General features: G+C 44.9%; 1 protein-coding gene across 1 annotated transcript in view; it reads right to left on the reverse strand.

Annotated features, from left to right (window-relative positions):
- Positions 1-283: 283 nt before the first annotated feature.
- AQP9 (aquaporin 9) overlaps positions 284-23,844 on the reverse strand; it is a 44,880-nt gene continuing 21,319 nt past the window's right edge. The window contains exons 3-7 of the mRNA XM_082733784.1: positions 19,092-19,218; positions 11,827-11,964; positions 10,737-10,855; positions 7,827-8,044; positions 284-2,232 (exon numbers count right to left, since the gene is read on the reverse strand). Coding sequence (XP_082589910.1) covers positions 2,058-2,232; positions 7,827-8,044; positions 10,737-10,855; positions 11,827-11,964; positions 19,092-19,218 — 777 coding nt within the window. The 3' untranslated portion in view covers positions 284-2,057. The remainder of the gene's footprint in view (positions 2,233-7,826; positions 8,045-10,736; positions 10,856-11,826; positions 11,965-19,091; positions 19,219-23,844) is intronic.

Raw genomic sequence — 23,844 nt, forward strand, 5'->3', positions numbered from 1 at the left:
GCTGCCCATTATTGAGAACCGCTGCTCTCAAATCCGTAAGAATCCTAAGCCTGAGAATCCTTCCAGAAATCATCTGGCCACCCCTAGACATGGTTCTCAAAGAAACCTTAGACACATGTAATCTAACAAAGTCAATATTCTCGACCTCCACTGCACATTTGAGTCACTGCAATATTTACAAATGATTAACTGGGACATTAGTATTTTTTAAGAACTCCCCAGGAGATCTCAATTTATAGACGGGGTAAAATGTGCCCTTAATAGTCATAGCACTCATAAAAACTTAGAAAAAAAAAGCCACCAATTTTATTTCAAATGGGAAATATCCAGGTAGTTCCAGAGCAAGAAAAAAAATTCCATGTTGGTAGATTATAGAACATAGGCCACTGGAGACATTTCACATTTGCTTTTTGTTCTGTTATCATCACAACGCAATGGGAACTGGACACCTCTGGGAATGCTGGGTTTTTTAACAGTTTGACTGAAGGTGCATCGTTTGATGTAGAGCAATTTCTCTGGTGCTTGTAACTCACCGACACTTGTCACCAAAGTGACATCAATTAGGGAACTTCACAGGGAAGAGCCTGACCAAGGGGAAAGTCCCCACATGTAATCTTTGTGATTGGCAGGGAAGGAGGAGCGAGAGTTAGAAGGAGCAACGGTGGGCGAGGAAGGGAGGCCTTCAGACAATGTTTTTCAACACATGAAAAATAGGACCTAATTACTATGTCTTTCCTTGGTTAGTGTTTCAATAACGGCAGGAATAAAACCACACGATGAAGTTCTTTATATTTTAGGGTCCCAGGAACATTATATCCAGAAAGTGTACACATTCTGGCCGCTGCCAGCCCCATGTCTTCTGGTCAGCCAAGGAGAGCTGGCCAAGATTCTTGACTAATTATTGATCTTCTGAAAGGTGTAGGTTGCGTTAGATGAGGTTCAACTTTCCATTTGACCTTAGGCAACTCACTCAACTTCCCTGAGACTTTGTTTCCTTGTCTGAATAAATGGGCAACACAGCATTTACCTTGGACAGTCATTATGAGGATTAAATGAGATAATAAATGGGAAAGTGTTTTTGTGAATGGAAAAGCCCAATAAGGTAACACTATCTTTCTGGGGTCCTTCTCACCTGAAGACTCCACTAGACCAGGATCCCATGGCTTCCAGTTTTGGCTTCTAGGGCACGTGTAGAACAATGGATGAGAGCAGCCATTGACTTAACTTGTCAAATGTCTGTCCTCAAGTGGACAATTAGGAAAATGCATTTGAGTTAAAAATATAGGGTGATGTAATTTTCATGACTGAGGTTACGGCTGTATTTTAGGTTATTATATACTAAAGACAAGAAAATTAATTGGCGCCCTCTAAAATGCAAAGAGCAAGAGATTAATCTGATAAATGGTTTCCATTAAAAAATTCCATTTGGTTTCCCAAATTTATCTTGTCTCCTGAGCTTTCTGAATGCCACAGTGTCCTTCCCCTGTGCTTTCTAGCTGTAATCTACTGTTTCCCAATCCCTAGGTTTGAGGAGTATCTGTATTTACACAAATATAGTGGCAGAATGTAACCGCACAGTTGACCTACTGGCTCCCTAATTCATGGATATATTAACTGAAATCACAGTTTTGTCTTTCAATTTAGTTTTGGTTGATACTCAAAACATAATCTTTGTGGAAAAACAAAACTTTCATAATGATATTACATACAGGTAGTGCAGCTGAGATCATCCAAGTAAGTCCACGGTCAAGGTTCGAAGTTATCAGTGCTGGCCTAGTAATAAGGATTCCCATCAAAGGATGAAACAAACAGAGCAGGAGATAAGGCTGCCTGAAATTCAGGGGACAGTCAGTGCTATTCTGGGGGAAACTGGTGAAGGAGAGGTCAGCATTTGCCAGCTTTGACTTGAATGCGTTTATAATTATGCACCTCACATGGCTAGCAGAGAAAATTGGGTGGAATCCATCCTACTCTTATGAAAATACAGACACCTGGATGCCGTCTTTTCTGATGAAAATACTAGTGCAGCCAATTGCAAACCCAACCTGAGCACACGACTACATTATCACACTAAGTTCATATTTATCTGGTTTGTCCTCGGATGGTTCTGTCTCGAAGTCTGGGTCAGGATCCGGGTGGTGGATTTCAATGACAAGAACATAGATGAGGCCTCCAATCACAGCACCAACCAAAGGGCCCACTACTGGAATCCACCAGAAGTTATTTCCAGCTCTGAAAACAAACAAGAAGTTAGTGATACACCACTTGGATTTCCCTCCTGGTATTACTAGCTATTCCCTAACAAGCCAGTGTTTCCCATGCTCATGGTTCCCTTTTAATTCAGCAAGAGCTAAGTATAAGCACATTCACTGTAGCTTGGCAAGCATCATCCTAGATTTTTCATATACCTCATTTCAGATGATCTAGTCCATTGTGCTATTATTACCTGTGAGAGAATAGGTCCCCTTTATTTTCCTTTCAGGAAACAGAGTCCCTGAACCCACTGTCAAAACTGAAGTCATCTAGGGACAGTCCTGGTTGATTATTCAGGAACTTCTTTGCCCTCATCCTGAAATGATGAGTCCTGGGGATTATGAATGGAAGGATGTGGAGAGGTTCCTGGATAGTTGGTCTAGGAGGGCAGTCACAGAGTAAATAAACAGGAAATGTTTGCCAATGAATGGATTTAAAAAAATGAAAGGTGGATATATGAATTACCTACTAAATATAATTTAATTTCATGCTTATTTTTTGAGGTCACAGCTTTTTTAAAAAAAGATTTTATTAATTTATTTGACAGAGAGAGATCACAAGTAGGCAGAGAGACAGGCAGAGAGAGAGAGAGAGAGGAGGAAGCAGGGTCCCTGCTGAGCAGAGAGCACAACGCAGGGCTTGATCCCAGGACCCTGAGACCGTGACCTGAGCCAAAGGCAAAGGCTTTAACCCATTGAGCCACCCAGGCACCCCAAGGTCACAGCTTAAAGTTACTCTCTGATACGGCTTTCCTGCCATGATTCTCTTTTCTGCCATGATTCCAGAAGTCCTCAATCACAGTACATTGTACTGAAAGTAGAGTTCCAGAAGAAAGCAGGTGCCTTTGTAAATTGTCACCATCTTCTTCAGAGGCAGGAAATCCATTTAAATAACTCCATAGGAAGGAACACAATGCTCAGAAGCAAGCAAAATTATTCAATAATACTATAAAGTTATTTAAGGGTGTACATATTTCAGATAAATCTTTCGGGGGCGCCTGGGTGGCTCAGTGGGTTAAGCCTCTGCTTTCGGCTCAGGTCATGATCTCAGGGTCCTGGGATTGAGCCCCGCACGGGCTCTCTGCTCAGCAGGGAGCCTGCTTCCCCCCCCCCCTCCCTCTCTGCCTGCCTCTCTGCCTACCTGTGATCTTTTTCTCTGTCAAATAAATAAATAAAATCTTAAAAAAAAAAAAAAAGACAACTTTCGTAAAGCAGGGGAATGATAATCACTACCACTGAGAATAATGCGGAGGAGGCAGGGGAAACAGCAGGAGCTGTTTGAGGACTTCACAGTTGGGGAAAGGCTTGCGGGCTGTTCTTTTTATCATTATGCTTAGTCACCACATATATGTTCCAGGTGGCCTTTTGTTTGTATCACATTTGGATTGGAAAGAATAATAAAGGAACTAAGCCCCATGCTTGACCTTCATCCTTCCCTCTGTCTGGTGATCCCTTTCCCCTGGGTCGTCCCCAGAAATCTTAGCTCAGGAGTGCAGGCTCAGGGGAAGGGCCCTGAGGTTGAGCACAATGGCCACCAGAGGTCACTCTTACTGCGCAGCTGAGATGACGCGGCACTTCGAGGCTCTCTCAGTGTCCCCGTATTCAGGAGGGGTGAGCCCCCAAATCCAGGAGGACTTTCCTGGGAGAGGCGCATGGGCTTTACAGAGCTAGGGACCTTCTCTTGGGCAAACACATGAAGCACGTATAAGCTACCTTATTTGTCTCTCATTTCTTTTCTTTCATCGTGACTTAGCCACTGAATCTCACTGTCCTCCAACAGATCCAGGTCCCGTGTATCTGCCAGGACACATGTCCTCCTTTCACTGTCCAGACTCTTCCTTCTGTCGGGGCTGAATGTGTTGTGCCAGGGTCACAGGTCAGAAATGGAGGCCTTCAAACGTGGGTTCCTGCCTGGTCCGGTCTTAGGGGTCCTCAGTGTCATTCACACGCCATGATTTGGGGGATGTCAGGACAATGTCTTTGTTACTTGCTTAAGGTAGGGACCAGCATCGGGGATTCATTCCTTTGGGTAATATTTAAAATATTTAAAATATTAACAATCGGCGCCTGGGTGGCTCAGTGGGTTAAGCCGCTGCCTTCAGCTCAGGTCATGATCTCAGGTCCTGGGATCGAGCCCCACATCGGGCTCTCTGCTCAGCAGGGAGCCTGCTTCTCTCTCTCTCTCTGCCTGCCTCTCTGTCTACTGGTGATCTCTCTGTCAAATAAATAAATAAATCTTTAAAAAATAAATAAAATAAAATATTAACAATCTCCCTGAGATCCTTCATCCATGAAGTCATGAACACCTTAATGGGAATTCGTGGAGAGCGCTTAGATGGAAAACACTATAATGTTGAAAGGAAAAGCCGGAGTCAGCCGGGGTCTATTGACAGGCCCTTGTCTGGTGATCCCCTCCCCTGGTCATCCTCAGTGCTGGCCAGACTGGGGCAAGTGGGGACCCGAGGGTTAGGCAATCTTGGGGGTAGACCCAGGCTAATGTAGCTACTGAGATGCTTACTGGGGATGAGGAACCCTGAAAAGGTGGGATGATCTAGAAACACTTTGGAGATCTGTTATCCCTCCAAGGTTTTCTTGGGCAATTTTGAAGATTACCAGCCAGCCAGCTCTTTCCTAACTGGCTTCTACTCCTCTACCCTCTCCTTTTTAATCCATTTTAGATGGTGACATCAGATTAATTTAACTAAATTGGAGTTCTAGCCATGTCAAACATCCCCTCTTCTTCTTCTTCTTCTTTTTTTTTTTTTAAGATTTTATTTATTTATTTGACAGAGAGAGAGATCACAAGTAGACAGAGAAGCAGGCAGAGAGAGAGGGGGAAGCAGGCTCGCCGCCGAGCAGAGAGCCCGATGTGGGGCTGGATCCCAGGACCCTGAGATCATGACCTGAGCCGAAGGCAGAGGCTTTAACGCACTGAGCCACCCAGGCGCCCCTCAAACTTCCCCTCGAAATCCTTTGCTGCTTCCCATAATATAAAAAAGATGGGGCATGGAGCACTGGGTGTGGTGAAAAAATAATGAATACTGTTTTTCTGAAAATAAACAAATTAATTCAAAATAAATAAATAAATAAAAAAGATGGGGCAGCCCAAATCTCAAGTTTTCATTCTGGGAGTCTAGATCCTCTGCGATCCAGCACGCTGACCTTTCTAGACTTCTCCACACACCCTTCCAGCTAGATGAGATCACTTGTTACTTAAACATAATAAACAGATCCTCTCTGCCCGCAGTCTCCTCTCTGTCCCCCATTCAGGCACATCCAAACACTATAAAATGCCCCTACTTCCACCCCCATAATTCCTAACTTTGGAGCTGCAAACCTCCCACGTGCTGAAGTGAACGAGTCAATCTCTTAAACGACACTTGACAGCTTCAGCCTGTGTAAGTGGCTAGGCTGAGCCCGCTGAACAGAGCACAAAGGAAGCAGAAAGGCAGCTGCTGGATTTCATCATCTCAGCCCAGGGCCTGGACCAAGAGCTCAGGTAGCTGCAGGGGTGAATAAATGAACGTGTGAGAGGAAAAGACCCTGACATGGAGGGACAGGAGCTCGTCTGGCAGTAGGGGATTCTAGCATTTTGCCAGATGTGATCTCCTACCATTGACTTCACAAAGCCAAGAGAGGGTAGACAAGACCTTTATCTATCTTAGAGTGACCATCCCTCCTAGAGTTCGGGTGAGTCCTGAAACAGGGCTCAAAGGGAGGCTTCGACCTTCGTTCCAAGGGTCTGTGTGAAGCTAACAGGTGACCTGGTCGTAGGGGCAGCGGTATCCTAGAGTGAGGCTCTGGGAGCTGGGATTAACAAAAGTCAGGTTAATTCTGGGCTCTGAGAATCTTGCTGATATATGTTTTGCATTCTCTTTTGGAAGGATACAAAAGAACCTTCCTGGTAGGGGATGTTCTGTTCAACCTTTTCATGTCCTAATGGTAATCATTCTGGAACAAGAGCTCCTCATCTGTGGAGCATTCTTTCATTTTTGACCAAATAATTCTTTCTTGTGGGAATCTGTTCTGGGTGCTGGAGGATACTTGGCAATATCCCTGACCTCTCTCTACCCACGATGCCAGTAACAACCTTCTCATCTACCCTCCCCAGCTGTGACAACCAGACATGTCTCCAGGCATTGCCAACCGTCTTTGGGTGGGGAAAAAAAAAATCACCTCTAGTTGAGAACCACTGCTCTAGAAAACTCATTGCATTATCAGTTTCTTAAAGATAGGGGATGTTGCTTGATTTTCTTTGTATTCCTCATCTCTTGGGACATGTCTGGCACATAACATTTGACCATTCTTTCATTCAGGCTTATATTAACTTCTCTGGAGACTCTGTATATGCCAGCCTCTGGTCTCATCACCGTGGGGACAGTGGTGAGGAAGCTGCTGGGTCCCAGCCCTCAGGATGCTTACCTTCCAGCAGCTCTCAGCCCTGTCTGTGGTGGTGATCTGACTGGTGTCAGTTATTTAAATAACTACGTTTTCACACTGGTGAAGGCAGCCCAAACTTTCACTTAAATAAGTCATCGCATGTGTATGATTATACGTGCAGGTCAGCCTTTAAGGACATTCAAGTCTTTTCTCACAGCAAATGTGAACCTAGAATTTCCTCACATGTGTCTTTCCTACTTCTCTTTCTCCCTGTTAGAGCCCTGTTTCTTGATGAACCAACGTGAGTTCCTCTTCCATAGAGAGATATGCTAAGTGGATGGGGACAGACCACTGTGGTTGCATGGGGGCAAAAGCGGGAAGGAATAAATGGGCACAGTGTGTCCTAGAAGATTGGTACCAACAGCTGACGTATTTCCTCAGCACATTCTGAGGTAGAAAGTATGGTGTCTTTCCATTTCCCGTGCACGGGCTCTCTTTCATGTCTGTTCTGCCAGGGATTTCCTACTCATACCTCAAGACCTGACTCAGCCCTCACTTCTTTGGTGATGCTTTTCCCAACTTCCGAGGTGTAACTAGTCACTCTCTCATCTGCGTTGGTTGAACACTTTGTTTTGTCGGTTGCCAGAGCTCTTATTGTATTGCTCAAAGCTAGGGTTTTAGCTGATTTCGAAATCTCCCTTTACATAGCACAGTGACCACAGCACAGATAGCATCCAGTAAAGATCTGTTGAATGAGTGAAGCATAGCATGGTTCACTACCAAGAACCCTAGAGTCGTATCAGAAGATGGAAACTCTAGGCCCAACTTTATCACAAAATGAATCTGCAGACAACTTGTACAACCAAAATATTCACATAAAACCATCTACCAACTGCGTATTATTATTATATAGGCCAAGCCCATCTCTTTTGAATTTACCTAGAGCCTCTCTCTCCCTGTCTCTCTTCCTCTTTCTCTATATCTGTGTCCATATGTGTCTCCTCTCACTCCCCTCCCTGCCCCCACACCCCATATCACAAAGCACCAGTGAAACAATCCACGCCGATGACCAGAACATACACTTAATCTCCACACTCCCAACTGAACTCTCCTAGACCTCCAGGGTCCAAGCGCAGCCCTTCCCAGTAAAGGTGCAGCATGATTCTCTCTTCCCCCAACACCACCATTACTTACGTGAAGACCTCAAACCCCCATCCTGCCAAAGCAGTGAAAAGTCTAGGGCTCAGGTCTCGAGCCGGGTTCATGGCACAGCCACTGTTCAGTCCCAAGGAAGAAGCAATGGCAATAATCAGGAGGCCGATGACAATGGGCTCTAGTCCTTTGGGGACTCCCAAGTTTCTGGAGTCAAAAATGGCGAAGACAATCATGAGGAGGAACATGGTGGCCACTACCTGGGGGAGGGAGAAAATGCACAAGGGATTTAACTTGTATTCCACTCACTCGCCCACCTCAGAATTCACCCCTTCTGGTGAAAAACAAACGTGGTAACAAACAACACGCACTGGCGGGCACAGCAGGCCAGGCTCTCTTCTCATAACAGCGAGCCCTGATGTGGGGCTGGCATCGTTTACACATTCGTGATGTGCTGAGGTCGCCTGCCCAGTCAGTGGCAGTCAGGTGTGGACCCTGAGAGCTCAGCTCCAGAGACTTACCTTCAAGACAACTATCCTGCTAAGCTACCATTGTGCTCAACAGAAAGGCAAGCCGCCAGCTGGCAGAACAGTTGAGATGCCCCGTCAGACGGGCGAGAAAAACAACATGAGGAGTCAACGGATAAATGGGCAAAGGAAATGAACAGAAGTTCATAAGAGAAAAATAGAACTAAGAAACAGATACGTGGGAAAAACTGATTTGTAACGAAGAGATGCAAACCGTACTAAACGTTAGGGGAATGACAGCAGTTCTCTCAGGCTCTTCTAGAAGAATGAAACCTGCCACTTTCAAAAGGAATGAAGACACTGTCCTTTTCAACGCAAGCCAAGGTTTGAGAGAGAGAATGTCAGCATTCTTTCTTTCTTACCTCGAATGGAATTCACATGAGAAATCTTGAAAGAGAAAGCCCAGTCCCGATTGTTACAAAGGTCTTCTTTTTATTAAATATAATGTAACTTTATCTCACCATAATTTCATGGGCCAAGAATTTTATAATTAGTATAGAAATATTAGTGTATACATACTACATAATTAATATATAAGTCTATTAATCAATATTTATTGAGCACCTGTTATGTACTAACTTCCATCAAATCTCCAGGGAGCATGTGCATACCAAGTCTAACTTCTTTTGCACTTGACACTCCTTCAACTCTTTGGGAGCTACTAGTCCATCTCGTCACCTCCGTCCCCCCAGCTCCCGCACACACCCCCTAGAGCAAACATCCCCATTCTCCACTCATTGCTGTGTGACATCTTTTGGCTCATGTCTTTTAGTATATGCCGTCTTGAACTGTGATATTTTGAATGAATCTAATATTCCCATACGGAATAGAGTGTAAGACCCTAAACTACTTCATCTGAATACTATCTTTCTATTTTTCCAGCTTAGGAGAACATTCTTTTTCTGGCAGCTACAGCTCTCTGTATCTTTTCCATCAGAACTTTTCTCATCATCCCAGCTCTTGGTGCCAAATGACTAATGTGACTCCTATAGTCTAATGGTCTTCACTTTTGCGTTGTTCCTTTTGTCTTCAGGTGATCATTTTGTTCTTCATTTTATTCAAAATTCCTGGGCAGAGACTGTTTATAATGCATTTTCCTCCTATTATTCACTTCATCCTTACAAAGTAATCTGATAAGTGCTCATATTATCCCCACTGTACAAATGAAAACATGAGACCCCCAGAGCTCAGTAATCGAGCTAAAGTTTCTCAGGGAGTTGGAGTTGGCACAGAACTGTTATTTTAATTCCGGCACTCAGACTCCAAATCTCGGATCTTTCCGTCTCACATTGACTTGTCAGTCCCTCAAGCTCCAGCCACGGGGCTGAGTATATGGAGAGAGCTCAAGAAAGACTTGTTGCCTGTTGGTTTATTGATCAAAGTGGAGAGGAAAAAGACCGAGGACATGAGGGCATGGATTTTCTCATCTCTCCATTAAATGGAGGTGGACAGAGTTGGCAATCTGGAAGTTCCGTTTTATACACATGCCCGCTCTAGCCTGCCCCATCGTGATCACAAGAGAACGACTGAGAGTTGCTGGAGATGTCCTCCCTCCTTGCCTCTCTCCCTCCTTTCTTCCTTCCGGGCTGACCAGCCGGCTTTCTGGGCTGTGGTAAGGGAGGAAGAGGCCCTCAGGTTGACAAGGTTGGTCCTGCCACAAGGTGACCAGAAGAACCGTGCTGTCTGCTACATCGCAGGTGTCTGGGTGCAGCTTGTTAAGATGTCCACAGAGCAGAGACTCTTCTAGCTACCTTGAGGTTCGATAAACCTATGTGCCTGAGGAGACTCAGAGGATCTAGTGATGCTCTAGGCTCAACGGTCACACTTCATAGTCCTTGAACTGTGATGGAAATGTCTTTTCTTGTGGCCTCCATGTTCAGAGTGTGGAAGAGACAGTGATCAGAAAGCAAACCCTATTTGCCCCTTTAGGGGTTGAAATGTCCTGTTGTCCATTCTTTTCTGGACCTCAACCAGTGCAAAACAAGTGTATGCAGGTTTTTTTAAAGACTTATTTTATTTATTTAAGAGAGAGAGAGAGAGAGAGAGAGAGCAAGGTGAGAAACTGAGGGAGAGGGAGAGAATCTCAAGCAGACTCCCCGCCCAGTGGGGAGCCCGTGGTGGGGCTCCGTCCCATGACCTTGAGATCATGACCTGAGATGAAATCAAGAGTCAGACACTCAACCAACTGAATCACCCAGGTGCCCTCAAGTGTATCTATTAACAAGGAAGCAGAAAACTTTGTTAGTGATATTGACTTTGGTAAAGGGAAAAACTAGTCAAAAATGCCTGAGTTATGCCTAGTGACCTCTGACTTTGGGAACACAGCCTTCCCAGTCTGATGGACTATAATGTTCCTGTGCATTCCCCTTATGAGATCGTATCTTTTCCCTGAAGTCCAGTCTTTGGTAACCAAACAGGCACTTACCTGGTCTGCAAAAGCATTTGTCAGAGACAGATATGGAGCAGGGTACGTTGCAAAAATGTGGGCTGTTGCATTTTCTCCCACGATGAGCAGTTTTCCACCGGCAAAGGCCATAAGTCCATCTGTGGAAGAAAGAACTCTGGTACATTAGTGTTCTCTGGGCAAAGCTGAGGGAGGCCTCTGCCGGGTCTTGTGCAAAACAACCACAATCAAACACTCAGGTCCAGCTTGTTGGACCTATTCCATTTCTCTCTCCTCATTTCATAGCCTGGCAGTTTTAGAGATGCCCATAGAAATTCTAGGATGTCACGTCAAGCCCTGGCTGCCCTCCATGGTTCACTCCACACTTGAGTCAACCTTAGCCAGTGGGTCAGGAAACTCATATTCTATGGGGGTTAGACAGAAGGAACTACTTCAACAGTTGATTTCATGCAATCTCAAGGTTTTTTTTGTTTGAAGGGTCTTAGAAGTCAAGTCCCTCATTTTGCAGAGGAGGAAACTGAGACTGACAAAGTCAGATGGCTTACATTAGTCCCCCAGCTACTTACTGACGTAGTACAGAATTAAAGTCTGGGTCTTTGATCACCATTACTGTTTCTCCTCCAGGACTGTTGGAGATCAGATGTGACTTGTTGTTGGACAGAATGGGGAAGAGATTCCCCACCTACCCTATTCTCAACCGTGCCCTTTCCTTCAAAGACTTTGTTCCAGATTCCTGCTCTGAATACTTAATCACAACCTTTGCTACCAGTCAACACCCTCTCTCCCAGCCAAGTCAGAGAAAGCTTATGGAGAATCCACTGGCCTATCGTTAATTTTGTGCCTGGTCACACTGTAGTACTGATTGGACCTAAAGACAGACTTCTAGTCCTGCCCTCCATTTAAATTGTGACCATTTTCTTAAGAGACTTTGTGAATTTGTCCTAATGATAATGTTGGCCACATTATTCAGAACTTCGAATTCTTAGAACTGCCTGCTGAATGTGGAACACTTCCCTGTTCCTGCCTTAGCTCATCTGTTCTTAACAAGTAATTCTGACTCCCCAGTCAGGGCCAGCTCTCCCTAACCTCTGGGCTTAGGAGCCCTACTCACCATAGTAAATGCCAAAGAGGGCTGCAGCTCCTGCAAAGGCTCCCAGGAACTGAGCTCCCACATAAAAAGGAAATTTGAACCATTTCATTCGTCCAAAGAGACACATTGCAAAAGACACAGCTGGGTTGATGTGGCCACCTGTAAGAAAGAAAGACGGTTAGGGATGTTAGCAGCAGGCCAGGGAGAATTCTAACACAGAAAATCTTATCTAGAAAGCTCAGGCAGAATTCAGTCTTCTAGGTAGAGAACTGTGTGAAGAGACAGAGGCTTTCGTATAGGTGAGTGTGTGAGCTCAGTGTGCACGTGTGTGTGTGTGTGCGTGCGTGCGCGTGCATGTGTTTGAATGGGGAGGAAAGGGAGACGAGTAATCCACATGAACCATTAGACATTGTCTAGGAAGTTTAGCTTCCTGAGAAGGGAGTGACATGGAAAGAAACTTGTACTCAAGAGGTCCATTTTCTGTCTCTATCGTCGATCTACTGTCGCTATCAATGTCGCTATCATTGACGTCCCAGGCTTTTAACTGTCTATGAAATAATTACCTCCAAGAGATTGATATAATCTGTTAGCATCAATATGTTTTTAAGTCAATATATTTATACAACATATTGTTTAATATTTAAATCTGCATCTAGCAGTTCCTCAGCCCATGTCTAGAGGAGATACAACAATCTTAAGATGAAAAAGAGATGTCTAAGGGGAAAATGAACCTTGGTTGATGGACTGTGCCTCTCACTGAGGTAAGGGGCTCCATGTACTTTGAGGTGATTACAGTGTCTGGATTCTGCTCAGTTCCTCTGCAGGAATAATGTGTTTCTCTCACACATGCAAATGTAGCAATGCTTCCAACACCCCAATCTAAGCTCCTGCTAGAGAATCAGCCTCCTGGTTTCTCATTTGGTCACCAGATCACACAGAGGGTTTGCTCAGTGGTAGGTCACCAATACCCCCGTGGCTTTGCTAGTAACAACATTTACTGAAAATTTGCCATATGTTATTATTGGGGTATTATATACATTTTACCCTTATAAGAACCCAGTGAGGTGGGTATTACTCTCTAACTGGTGAGGAAACTGAGGCACAAAAGTAAAGTAACTTTTTTAAGGCCACATGATTAGTTAAGTGGTGGGAATCAGATTCAAATGCAGGTTGATATGAATTCTAGAGTCTGTGTTCTGTGCTATACTGCTTCTAGACATGGAAGTGGTATACACCATGTTCATAAGCCTTCCCTGCCTTAGTGGGCAGAAAGAAAACCACATTTCAAATATCGAAATTTTTTGAGTGCAAATGGGGTTAGTTCCTGAAAATGAAAGATGTTCATTAGTTCTGTTAGCCAGCATATAGTGCATCGTAAGTTTTTGTTTAGTGTTCAATGATTCATTTGTTGTGTATAACACCCACTGCTCATCCCAATGAACACAATACAAAATAGGAAAGTAAAAGTCTCTCCCCCGCAAAAATAAGAAAGAAAGATGTTCATTTGAAGTGTATACTTTGTGTGGAGGGGGAATTAGAGTCACTGTCAATGTGACCACACTGAAATGTAGACCTTTGGGATGGGGACATGGTTGGAACAACAGATGATGATGATGATGATGATGATGATGATGATGATGATGGCGGCGATGATGATGAAGGAGGAGGAGGAGAGGAGAAGAAACTTCACCATCTGACTCTATAAAACCTACAGGTCAGCTGTTTCTGGAAGGTCTGGAAGACCTTCCCCTATGAAGAAAGAATGCTTTCTTGAGTCTCCAAGCCCAAGTGGGCTTGCAGGGAGCAGTTCTCACTGCTGGCTAAGCCTCAAGGGTCCTTTCTTCAACTGCCCCTGCCTCTTAGGGGCTCATCCAAGTAAGAAAATGCCAGTATATCAAAGCATGGGTGATTTCCTGAAGCCTTACAAACACCTCAACTGGTTTGTTTTACTTTGAAATCTAAGAGAGCCCCAAGTCTGGAGACCAGCAGGAGCACCACTTACTAAGGTAGCTGGGAACAGGGGTTAGGAGACGGGAATGCACAGGCAGTGGAAAGTTCCCAAAGCCAGCCCTGTTTCTCTTTTCCCAGAGGCTGTTTGGAGAGGAGCCAGCACCCAGCCAGCGCAGAGAGATCCATTGTGAAAGGATAAGGGCCCATAAGAAATCAGCCCCAGTCAAAAACTGCTCCCTGCAGATGAGCCAATCAATGCGAGAGTTACAGAGTTCCATTTAGCAAGCTCCTCTTCCAAAATAAAACTTCCTGTGGGTAGGTTTCTGCTTTTTAGCTCCTCACAAGCACTCCGAGGCAGGGTGCTCATTCTTCATCTTGGACTTTACATAATGCAAGGCAGGCAGTAGGTGTTCCAAATATGAAAGTTGAGTCAGTCAATGGGTAGCGCAGACGGTGAAGGCCTGCCGAGAGGGAAAGTTGTTTAGGAATCCGAGAGGGTGTTTCCAGGAGAGTGTGTTGCAAAGCAACAGGAAGATTTCTTCTTGCAGGGGTGAGTGCCCAGCCTGGCTCACTGTAACACAAAGCAGAGCAGTGTAGTCGAATGAACACGAGTGAGGGACTCGGGAGCACTACCCTCAAGTCTTGGCTCCATCCAGGTTGTTGTGACGATCAGATGATTCTTAAGAAGAGCCCAGGGCAGAGCTGGAGCCCACCAGGCCTGAGATGAAAGTCTTAGGTGAGCAGAATGAACCCTTTCAGATGCTGCCCTGGGCAGATCGCCTCCTTTCCCACACTGTGATAGAGACAACCTTAATATTTTATTTGTCGGGATCAAAGTTCTTTTGCTTTTGCAAGAATTTACATGGCTTATAAAATGCTGCATCAAAAACAGCCACCATATAAGAAGGCAGCATATACAACGTTGGATGCTGCATCATTAATGGGGGAGTCATGAGTTCTGATTGGCCAGATTCAAGGGTCAGACCACTGGCATGTTCACAGGGAAGAAAGGTATAGTAACTTCCTTCCAGGAAGGTAATGTTTTATATTGCAAAACCAGATGTCAGTTGACCTCACCAGTCTGTGGCCACAAAATAGGATCTTACTTATGTTTATACCCACTATGCATTGGTTATTTTCGGAATCCTCAAAGTGGGCCTCCTACATGCTCACAACCAGTATGTTAGCTGTAGCCACAGGAGAAAGTCACCTCTTCTCCACAACAGTCTTCCTGTCCCATTCCTGTGGCTGCTTAAACTAATACTGATGTCTGTATGCGTGTCAACGGTGGGCTGGTGTGTGGTCTCTGCACGTTCCCAAAGCCACCCGTCCTCAAGGAGCCTAGGATCGCTAGGTTCCAGAGATGGGGCGTTAAGTTTCCTTTCCAGTCCAATACTGCCTTATATAAACCAGGCTCAGAAACTGCTTTACTTATATTTGGGGGTCTCACAGACTCTGGTGAACAATTTGGTTGGCTCTTAACCCTCATCTTGGAAAGAACCTCTGGTAGAAATAGTCCTATAAGCTCTAGCTCTCACTCATCTGAGCACCTGGCCTTAACCCCAGTTCAGGGCCCAGATGGGAAGTCTTCATGCCATCTCCCACCCTCTCGCCCTCTGCCTGTTGGTCTCTGCTCTTTTTTTCCTATGGAGACTGCCCAAATCCCTGAGTATATCAATAGATGCAAACAGACATGGGCCACGTTGGTGATGAAAGCTATTACCTACACTGGTTGGGTCTGGGACCAATTTCTTCTAAATAAATATGTGATGAAGTTCAATTCAGGATATTATGCAGGTGAAATATTCCAAAACTATGTCTCTACCCCAAAAGTACACCCACCTTTCTATTCCCCAGTCTGTGGCCACCAGCCTTGTGTGAACGCAGTGGGAGCACAGAGGGGGCAGCAGTGGAATGTCTCGAAAGCTGATTTAAGACCAGGACTGATCTGTGTCCGCTGTCTCCTCCACTATCATTAGGAGAGTCCACTGCCTACTCTGGTGTCTAGGTGGACACTACAGTGCTGGGATCACAGCAGAGACTTGACAAGAGTGTGAACATAGACACAGTTCATGCCGAAGCAACCACACACACAGGCATCCCTAACCCGCAGCACTGCACGATCTGAGTCTACGCGCTCTGGAAAGGGGACAGCCAGCAGATGACTGTTCCAGGGGCCCAGCCCAGTGGGGCTCCCAGGGGGTTGGGGCAGCCATTCTTCAATGTTCCGGTGGCAGCAGCTGCCACCAGGCCGGCTGGCTTGACTGTAGGATCCTCTGCCAGTGTTGTTCTGCCCAAAGGCCCTGCTTGCAATGTCATGCCCTGCCCAGAATAGACCATTGCGAACACTGTGTAATGGTGGGGACAGGAGCTCTGCTGTCATGTAGACCTGGGGCAAGTTTTTGCTCTGCCTCTGTGGGACTCTCGCCGTTGTTTTACTATTTCTGAGCTCTGGGTCACTTGGGGGCATGGAGATTGGAATGCCTGCTGCAAAGCACTGCTGTAGAGAAAGGGGACAGAGTATGCACAGCAACCTGCACAGAGCCCCACTGTGCGTGGGCTTCCCTGTTGTCCCTTGGCCTCGGCCAGCTTGCCTCAGTGTTCTGACCAGGCTGCTGGAAAATTCCAAGCAACTTTGAGAAATGCATCATTTCCACAGATCTCTCTGGAGTTACAAGCTGCATTAAGTAGCATCATTTCATTTTTGCTTCTCAGAACTCTGTGAATGGTTTCTAATCTGCCCACCCATTGGGCAGAATTCAACCAAGAGTGCTGCTCTGTGAGACCTGCCCACCCACGAGAACACCAGCCATTTTGCAAGTAGCCCAGACTTCTGTGATTGCTGTGGGTAAAGGTGCAGGGACTTGGCTATGTTGGAGTGATCTTCACTGGGCTCTGAGCAGGGTCTCTGGGAATGGCTTCCAATCATGGGGTAGAAACATGCAAAAGATCATACTGGCGCATGAAGAACAGGATGTAGGAGTTCCATTTAGGAATTAGCCAGTTCAGGGGTGCCTGGGTGGCTCCATCAGTTAAGCATCTGCCTTCAGCTCAGGTCATGATCCCAGGGTCCTGGGATTGAGCTCCGAATCGGGCTCCCTGCTCAACAAGGGGTCTGCTTCTCCCTTTTCCTCTGCGCCTCACCCTGCTCATGCTCACACACATACACTCTCTCAAATAAGTAAATAAAATCTTAAAAGAAAGAAAGAAAGAAAGAAAGAAAGAAAGAAAGAAAGAAAGAAAGAAACCAGCCAGTTCTGAGTCCTAACCCCCATCTCTTGTCTCTCTCTTTAAAAAAAAAATTTTTTTTTCACACATGTTGTTTACTGTCTTTTTAATTTTGGCCATTCTAACTGGTATAAGGTGGTATCTCACTGTGGTTTTGATTTGAATCTCCCTGATGGCTAATGATGAACATTTTTTGATGTGTCTATTAGCCATCTGTATGTATTCTTTGGAGAAGTGTCTGTTCATGTCTTCTGCCCATTTTTTGACGTGATTATCTGTTTTGTGTGTGTTGCATTTGAGGAGTTCTTTATAGATCTTGGATATCAGCCCTTTGTCTGTACTGTCATTTGCGAATATCTTCTCCCATTTCGTGGGTTGCCTCTTCGTTTTGTTGACTGTTTCCTTTGCTTTTGATCTTGATAAAGTTCCCCACCAAAAAGGAGAATTTCAGACCAATATCTTGATGAATGCCAAGATTCTCAACAAGATCCTAACTAATGGGATCCAACAGTACATTAAAACGATTGTCCACCATGACCAGATGGGATTTATCCATGGAATGCAAGTGTGGTTCAATATTCGCAAATCAATCAATGTGATAGAACAAATCAATAAGAGAAGAGAGAAGAACCACATGGTCCTCTCAGTTGATGCAGAAAAAGCATTTGACAAGATATAGCATCTGTTCCTGATTAATATGATTCAAAGTATCGGGGTAGAGGAAACATTCTTCAACTTCATAAAATCTATCTATAAAAACCCACAGTGAATATCATTCTCAATGGGGAAAAGCTGACAGCCTTCCTTTTGAGATCAGGAACATGACAAGGATGTCCACTCTTGCCACTGTTATTCAACATAGTACTAGAAGTCCTAGCAACAGCAATCAGACAACAAAAAGAAATAAAAGGTATTCAAATTGGCAAGAAGAAGTCAAACTCTCTCTCTTCTCAGATGACATGATACTTTACATGGAAAACCCAAAAGACTCCACCCACAAACTACTAGAACTCATACACCAATTTGTTAATGTGGCAGGATATGAAGTCAATGTACAGAAATTAGTTGCTTTCTTATACACTAACAGTGAAAAAATAGAAAGGGAAATTAGAGGATCGATTCCATTTACAATAGCACCAAGAACCATAAGATACCTGGGAATAAACATAACCAAAGAGGTAAAGGATCTGTACTCGAAGAACTGCGGAATACTCATGAAAGAAATTGAAGAACACACAAAAAGATGGAAGAGCATTCTATGCTTATGGATCAGAAGAATAAACACTGTTAAAATGTCCATACTGCCCAGAACCATCTATACTTTCAATGCCATCCCAATTGAAATTCCATGGGCATTTTTCAAAGAGCTGGAACAAACAATCCTAAAATTTGTATGGAACCAGAAGAGAACCTGAATTGCTAAGGAAATGTTGAAAAAGGAAAAAAAAAAAAACAAAAAAACGGGGCATCATGTTGCCTGATTTCAAGTTTACTACAAAGTTGTGATCACCAAGACAGCATGGTACTGGCACAAAAACAGACACATAGACCAGGGGAACAGAGTAGAGAGCCCAGATATGGTCCCTCAACTCTATGGTCAAATAATCTTTGACATAGCAGGAAAAAATATACAGTGGAAAAAAGACAGTCTCTTTAATAAATGGTGCTGGGAAAATTGGACAGCTATGTGTAAAAGAATGAAACTCGACCACTCTCTTGACACCATACACAAAGATAAACTCGAAAGGGATAAAAGACCTCAACATGAGTCAGGAATCTATCAAAATCCTAGAGGATAACATAGGCAGCAACCTTTTCGACATCAGTCACAGCAACTTCTTTCAAGATATGTCTCCAAGAGCAAAGAGAACAAAAGTAAAAATGAACTTTCAGGATTTCATCAAGACCATCTCTCGTCTTTAGTTAAATGTTGCTTTTGCACAAGTCACTCACTGTTGGCCATTTTGATTTTAACATCTATAAAAACAGAATCAAATACATATTCTTGCAGGGTGGCTGGGATGCAAACACACTGGGTATGCAAAGCCCCCAGCGCTGAGCGGGCACATCGGAATGGATGCACGGCGGCTGTTATTCTTATGACTTACCAGAGACACCTCCGGTCACGTAAATGGCCATTACCACTGCCATGGCAAATCCAACATTGATAGTGACAATTCCTCCAAAGTGTCCTCGACTGAGGATGGCCTGGGCGACAGAGCCACAGCCAAGGACCTGGAATGAGAGGAAGCTCAGTAACTAAGTGAATTGGGGGGTGGGGGACACAAACATTCTGACTGTTCCACCGTGTAGTTCCTAATGTTTAGAAAATGGGTCCCATATCCTCACTGAACAACCAATCAAAACCATTTAATCCTGGCCCACGAAGGAAACATTTGGTGAAGGAGTGTATTGAGAAAGACGGAATAGTCACGCGCCAAGACAGTAAATGGCCATCGGCCATCCTCATGCTGTGGTTTAAAGAGCGAGTGTGGCCCTGGGGGAGGAAGTTCTGGACCGTAGGATCATTAAATCATAGCTCTTTATAGGTTGAATTGGCCAGACTTTTTCTAGAATACACAGCCCAGCTTGGGTTTCACAATGAAAGAGCAACCGACTTCAGGAAGAGCTCAGCATGAGGCAATGAATATTGCTTCAGGGCATATGAGGAAAGGTTTCAGGATCAAATATGTACAAGGAAAAAGAGATTAAGAAGGTGGATGCTTCTTATCAAGAAGATAATAACCAGTCACTGCGTGTCTCTCCACAACAGGATGAGAAGGGGAAGTCTGAGCTTGAATTATGAGAGGTGTGAACAATTTCCCGACAGCGATGAATTAATTCTAAATAGCTCCCCCAGGGTGCCTTTTTGAGGTCTTTCATAGAAATATAATTTACAAACAATAATTTAATACATATAGAATGATTTTAGTTTATCCTTCCCTGAAGGCAGAGAAATTCTCTTGATCTTTCAACAGCTTCTATAATCCCCAATTCTAAGACATATTGCCTCATCTTCGTTCCACCGGCTGGACAGGAGGGTTAAGTACGTGGGCTTGACATCTTCAGGGAAGCCCTTGGGCTACACATCACATATGCACAGGCTGGGCTCCGGACCCTGCAGTGAATCCTAACTAAGGTTGTAGTAGTAACACGTTCCCTTTTCCCTATTCAAAAACATCGCCTGGGTTCATTCATAGCCTATCAATTCCATTTAGACTTAACCTATTTTTATTTCTAGAATCCCTATCTATTAGAATAATTCTCTGCATTAAAACCAGCACCACATTGGTGTCTCTCTTTTTAATTTAAAGCCAATTAACCACCCCCTGCACAACTTCTAAGCTAACTGGCATTTTGACAGCATCTTCTGAAAAGAAGAATGAAATGTTACTGACAGCTGACATGACCTGATTTAGACAACGGGGCATAAGAGGAGACACATCCAGACAAGGGCCCATCCTGACATAGTGCTGCGTTCTGTATAAGCGTCTTCCCTCTTCTGAGGTCTGATGCGCGTGCCCCTGTGCTAGTCTAGAGGGGGCAGAAAGCTTTAAATGGCTCGGGTGGGTTTAGGGAAGGCTCTGCCCTGTCAACTTCCACTATGATAAATACTCTCCTCCTCTACTCTAGATACTGAAATTGTTTTTTGTTCTTTCCTCGAGAGGATAATTGATGCAGGGTGTTGCAGGAAAGGAAGGAGGAGAAATGAGCAATGTGGGGGCTTCAGTGACCTTCATCAGAAATCGCCACCCAGAAGATTTCAGCCCAGATTCACATCAGTGCTTTTTATTTTAATTTTTTAAAAAATATTTTTGTTTACGTATTTGAAAGAGCGAGAGAGAAAGAGAGTAGACGCACACACAGGAAGGGGAAGGGGCAGAGGAAGAATTCAGAGAGGCAGGCTCCCTGCTCAGCAGGGAGCCGGAGGCGGGGCTAGATCCCAGGACCCTGAGATCAGGACCTGAGCTGAAGGCAGATACTTAACCGACTGAGCCACTCAGGCGCCCCTAAATCATTGGTTTTTAGTTTTAAAATGTATTTATTGGAGCGCCTGCGTGGCTCAGTGGGTTAAGCCTCTGCCTTTGGCTCAGGTCATGATCCCAGAGTCCTGGGATCAAGCCCTGCATCATCAGGCTCTGCTCAGCAGGGAGCCTGCTTCCTCTCTCTCTCTGCTTGCCTCTCTGCCTACTTGTGATCTCTCTCTCTGTCATAAATAAATAAAATCTTAAAAAAATATATATTTATTATAGCCTCAAAGGCAATGAGGAAGTCAGGTAACTCCCTTCTAGTATCATCTCTTGCTTGCCTCCTCCCCGCTGCATCCACGCACCAGGCAGGCAGACAGACCTTGGGTATCCTGAAGTACCGCGGCCAGACTGATGGGAAATTGGTCACCCACTCTGGGCTCGCTCTTCTGTGCACCTGGTATAATTTTTTCCCTTCCAAAATGAGAGATCTGTCCTTCATGGTATCATGGAGAAGCTTTCCAACATGACTCCCTGACCTCACCTTTAAAGGAACTGCCCTACCATTCCCCTTCTTAGATACAGAAAAGAGCTTATTATTATCTAGCTTGTTTCAATTTTCTGAACCCCCTATCTGGAAAGCTGTTTTGGACCCATTACTCATTCATGCTCTCGCCACACTGAACCTGTGTTCTCTGAAATTCAGTTGTACTCTCCCTACTATACAATTAGTGCTTCGTTCTTTTCCAAGTGCCAGAGCTTGGTTTTCCTTATCTAGAAAATAATCTCGAAGATTTCTTTCGGTACCAACAGCAACCATATGCGGGCTATCTCGTTTCATTGTGTTTCCTTAGGTGTTGTGTTTCCCAAGCCCGCCACCCTCTCCTCCTTCGCTGGCCATCTACACACCTCCAAGTTCTCTTCCACCTTCTTGTCAGGATCTTGCATCTCTTCAGTCAAGCTTCCTTCTCTGGGAGATTTAGAAAACTCACAGAACCATGCAGGGGAGGGAGGGTATGACCAACCATGGATCCAGTTCTTACCGTGCCCTTCACTGTACTCCCCAAACTCCTCATTCACCTCTCATTCACAGTTGCCCAATAGCTTCACCAAGCTTTGTCTTCTCTCAGCCCAGTCCCCCAGCCCCCCTTTCTGCAAAAAACACCAGATTCTAGTGAGTTGCCTTGAAGATCGGTGGCAATTTAGAATAACACATAAACATCATGTCCCAGTTATCTAGCCCTACGTAACTACCCCCCAGATTTACTGGCTTAAAACGGTAACACTTAATTTTGCTTGTGAATCTGGAATTTGGCCAAGGCTGGGCAGGGTATCCCATCTCTGCTACACTTGGTGTCAAGTGTGATGGTTCAAATTTGGAGGATTAGAATGATCTGAAGACTAACCCATTCGCGTGTTTAGTGGTTGATACTGGCTGTCAGCTGATGCCTTGGCTGGAGGGTTGGCCAAAGCACCTACAAATGGCCTCTCCATGTGGCCTGGCTTCTTCACAGCCCCGTGGCTGGCTTCCAGGGGCAAGCACCACGGAGTCTCCAGAACCCGTGGTCTCAGATCCTGCACCATGCCTCACCCCTACACTAGTTCTGAACCCAATGGCACAGATACTGGATCTTACAGACACAGGCATTTTCCCTACAACATCCTAAACTGTGTTGGATTACTGTGAGACACGGGGAGCTTATTACCACATCAGGCAGCTAGTTCTAGATATTTTTTATTGTTCCAGTAGCTAGGGAGTCTTTCCTTACAGGAAGTTGGAGTCTTCTTTCCTGTAACTTCTCTCTGTTAGCTCTCATCCCACTCTTGGGACCATAAATCATAAACCTCTTCCACACTCCAGGTCTTCCCATAACTGGAGGGGGTTCACTTTCCTGGACGCCTCTCCCTTCATCTTTGATTCCTGGTGAGTTTCACCCAGTCAAGCTCTGGGTTGTCAGTGTCTCTCTTAAAACACAGAGCCCAGGGGCACCTGGGTGGCTCAGTGGGTTAAGCCTCTGCCTTTGGGCTCAGGTCATGATCTCAGGGTCCTGGGATCAGGCCCCGCATTGGGCTCCCTGCTCGGCGGGGAGCCTGCTTCCCTCTCTCTCTCTGCCTGCCTCTCTGCCTACTTGTGATCTCTCTCTGTCAAATAAAATCTTAAAAAAACAAAACACAGAGCCCAGACATGGACACAATCCTTCTGTGTTTGTGCATTGCATTAGGACCGGGTAAGTCAGCCTGTACCTTCTGCTCATTGCTTCTGTTGCCATCTAGTGGGACATTCATGCACAGGATGTACTTTAACTGCTTACGGATCTATGCCCGGTTTTCCCAATTTTATCGGGTTCTCAAGATCCTGTATGAAACATCTTTGTCTCTGCACAGCACCTAGTATATTGGAAGGAATTAAATAACCAGATTCCAGGTGCTATTTCCAGGTATGACAGTATGTCTGTGTAAATGACACTTCTCGGTGTCAGCTTGATCATCATTAAAGCATAATAATGACACCAGCCAGGCTTGTCTCGTAGGATAGTTTGGTAAAGGTTCAAACGGGAGAACAATAATGAAAGCACTTTTTAAACCACAAAGGGCAATGGAAAGTGCAGGATATTGTTGCTCTTAGGATAAACTCAAAAGGAAACCCCCAATGTAGTTAAGACAAAGGGACCCGTGAACTTAACCGCTGACTCACTGACTGGCAGTAAGAATAGGGAGAAAACCACATCTGTGACAGATGCTAGAAATAGTTGCTGTTTCATTCCTAGTCACAGGATCAAAATTTGCGGAAGAGGGGAAGTGGGAAGCTGACGAGAGCTTCGTGTTGCTTTGCTTACTTGTGATTCCTCTGGGTCCCTTTTGTAGTTGGCAAGATTTTAGTGCTTTGGGTGGG

This window comes from Mustela nivalis, assembly GCF_964662115.1.
Source record: "Mustela nivalis genome assembly, chromosome: 6".
NCBI lineage: Eukaryota > Metazoa > Chordata > Mammalia > Carnivora > Mustelidae > Mustela > Mustela nivalis.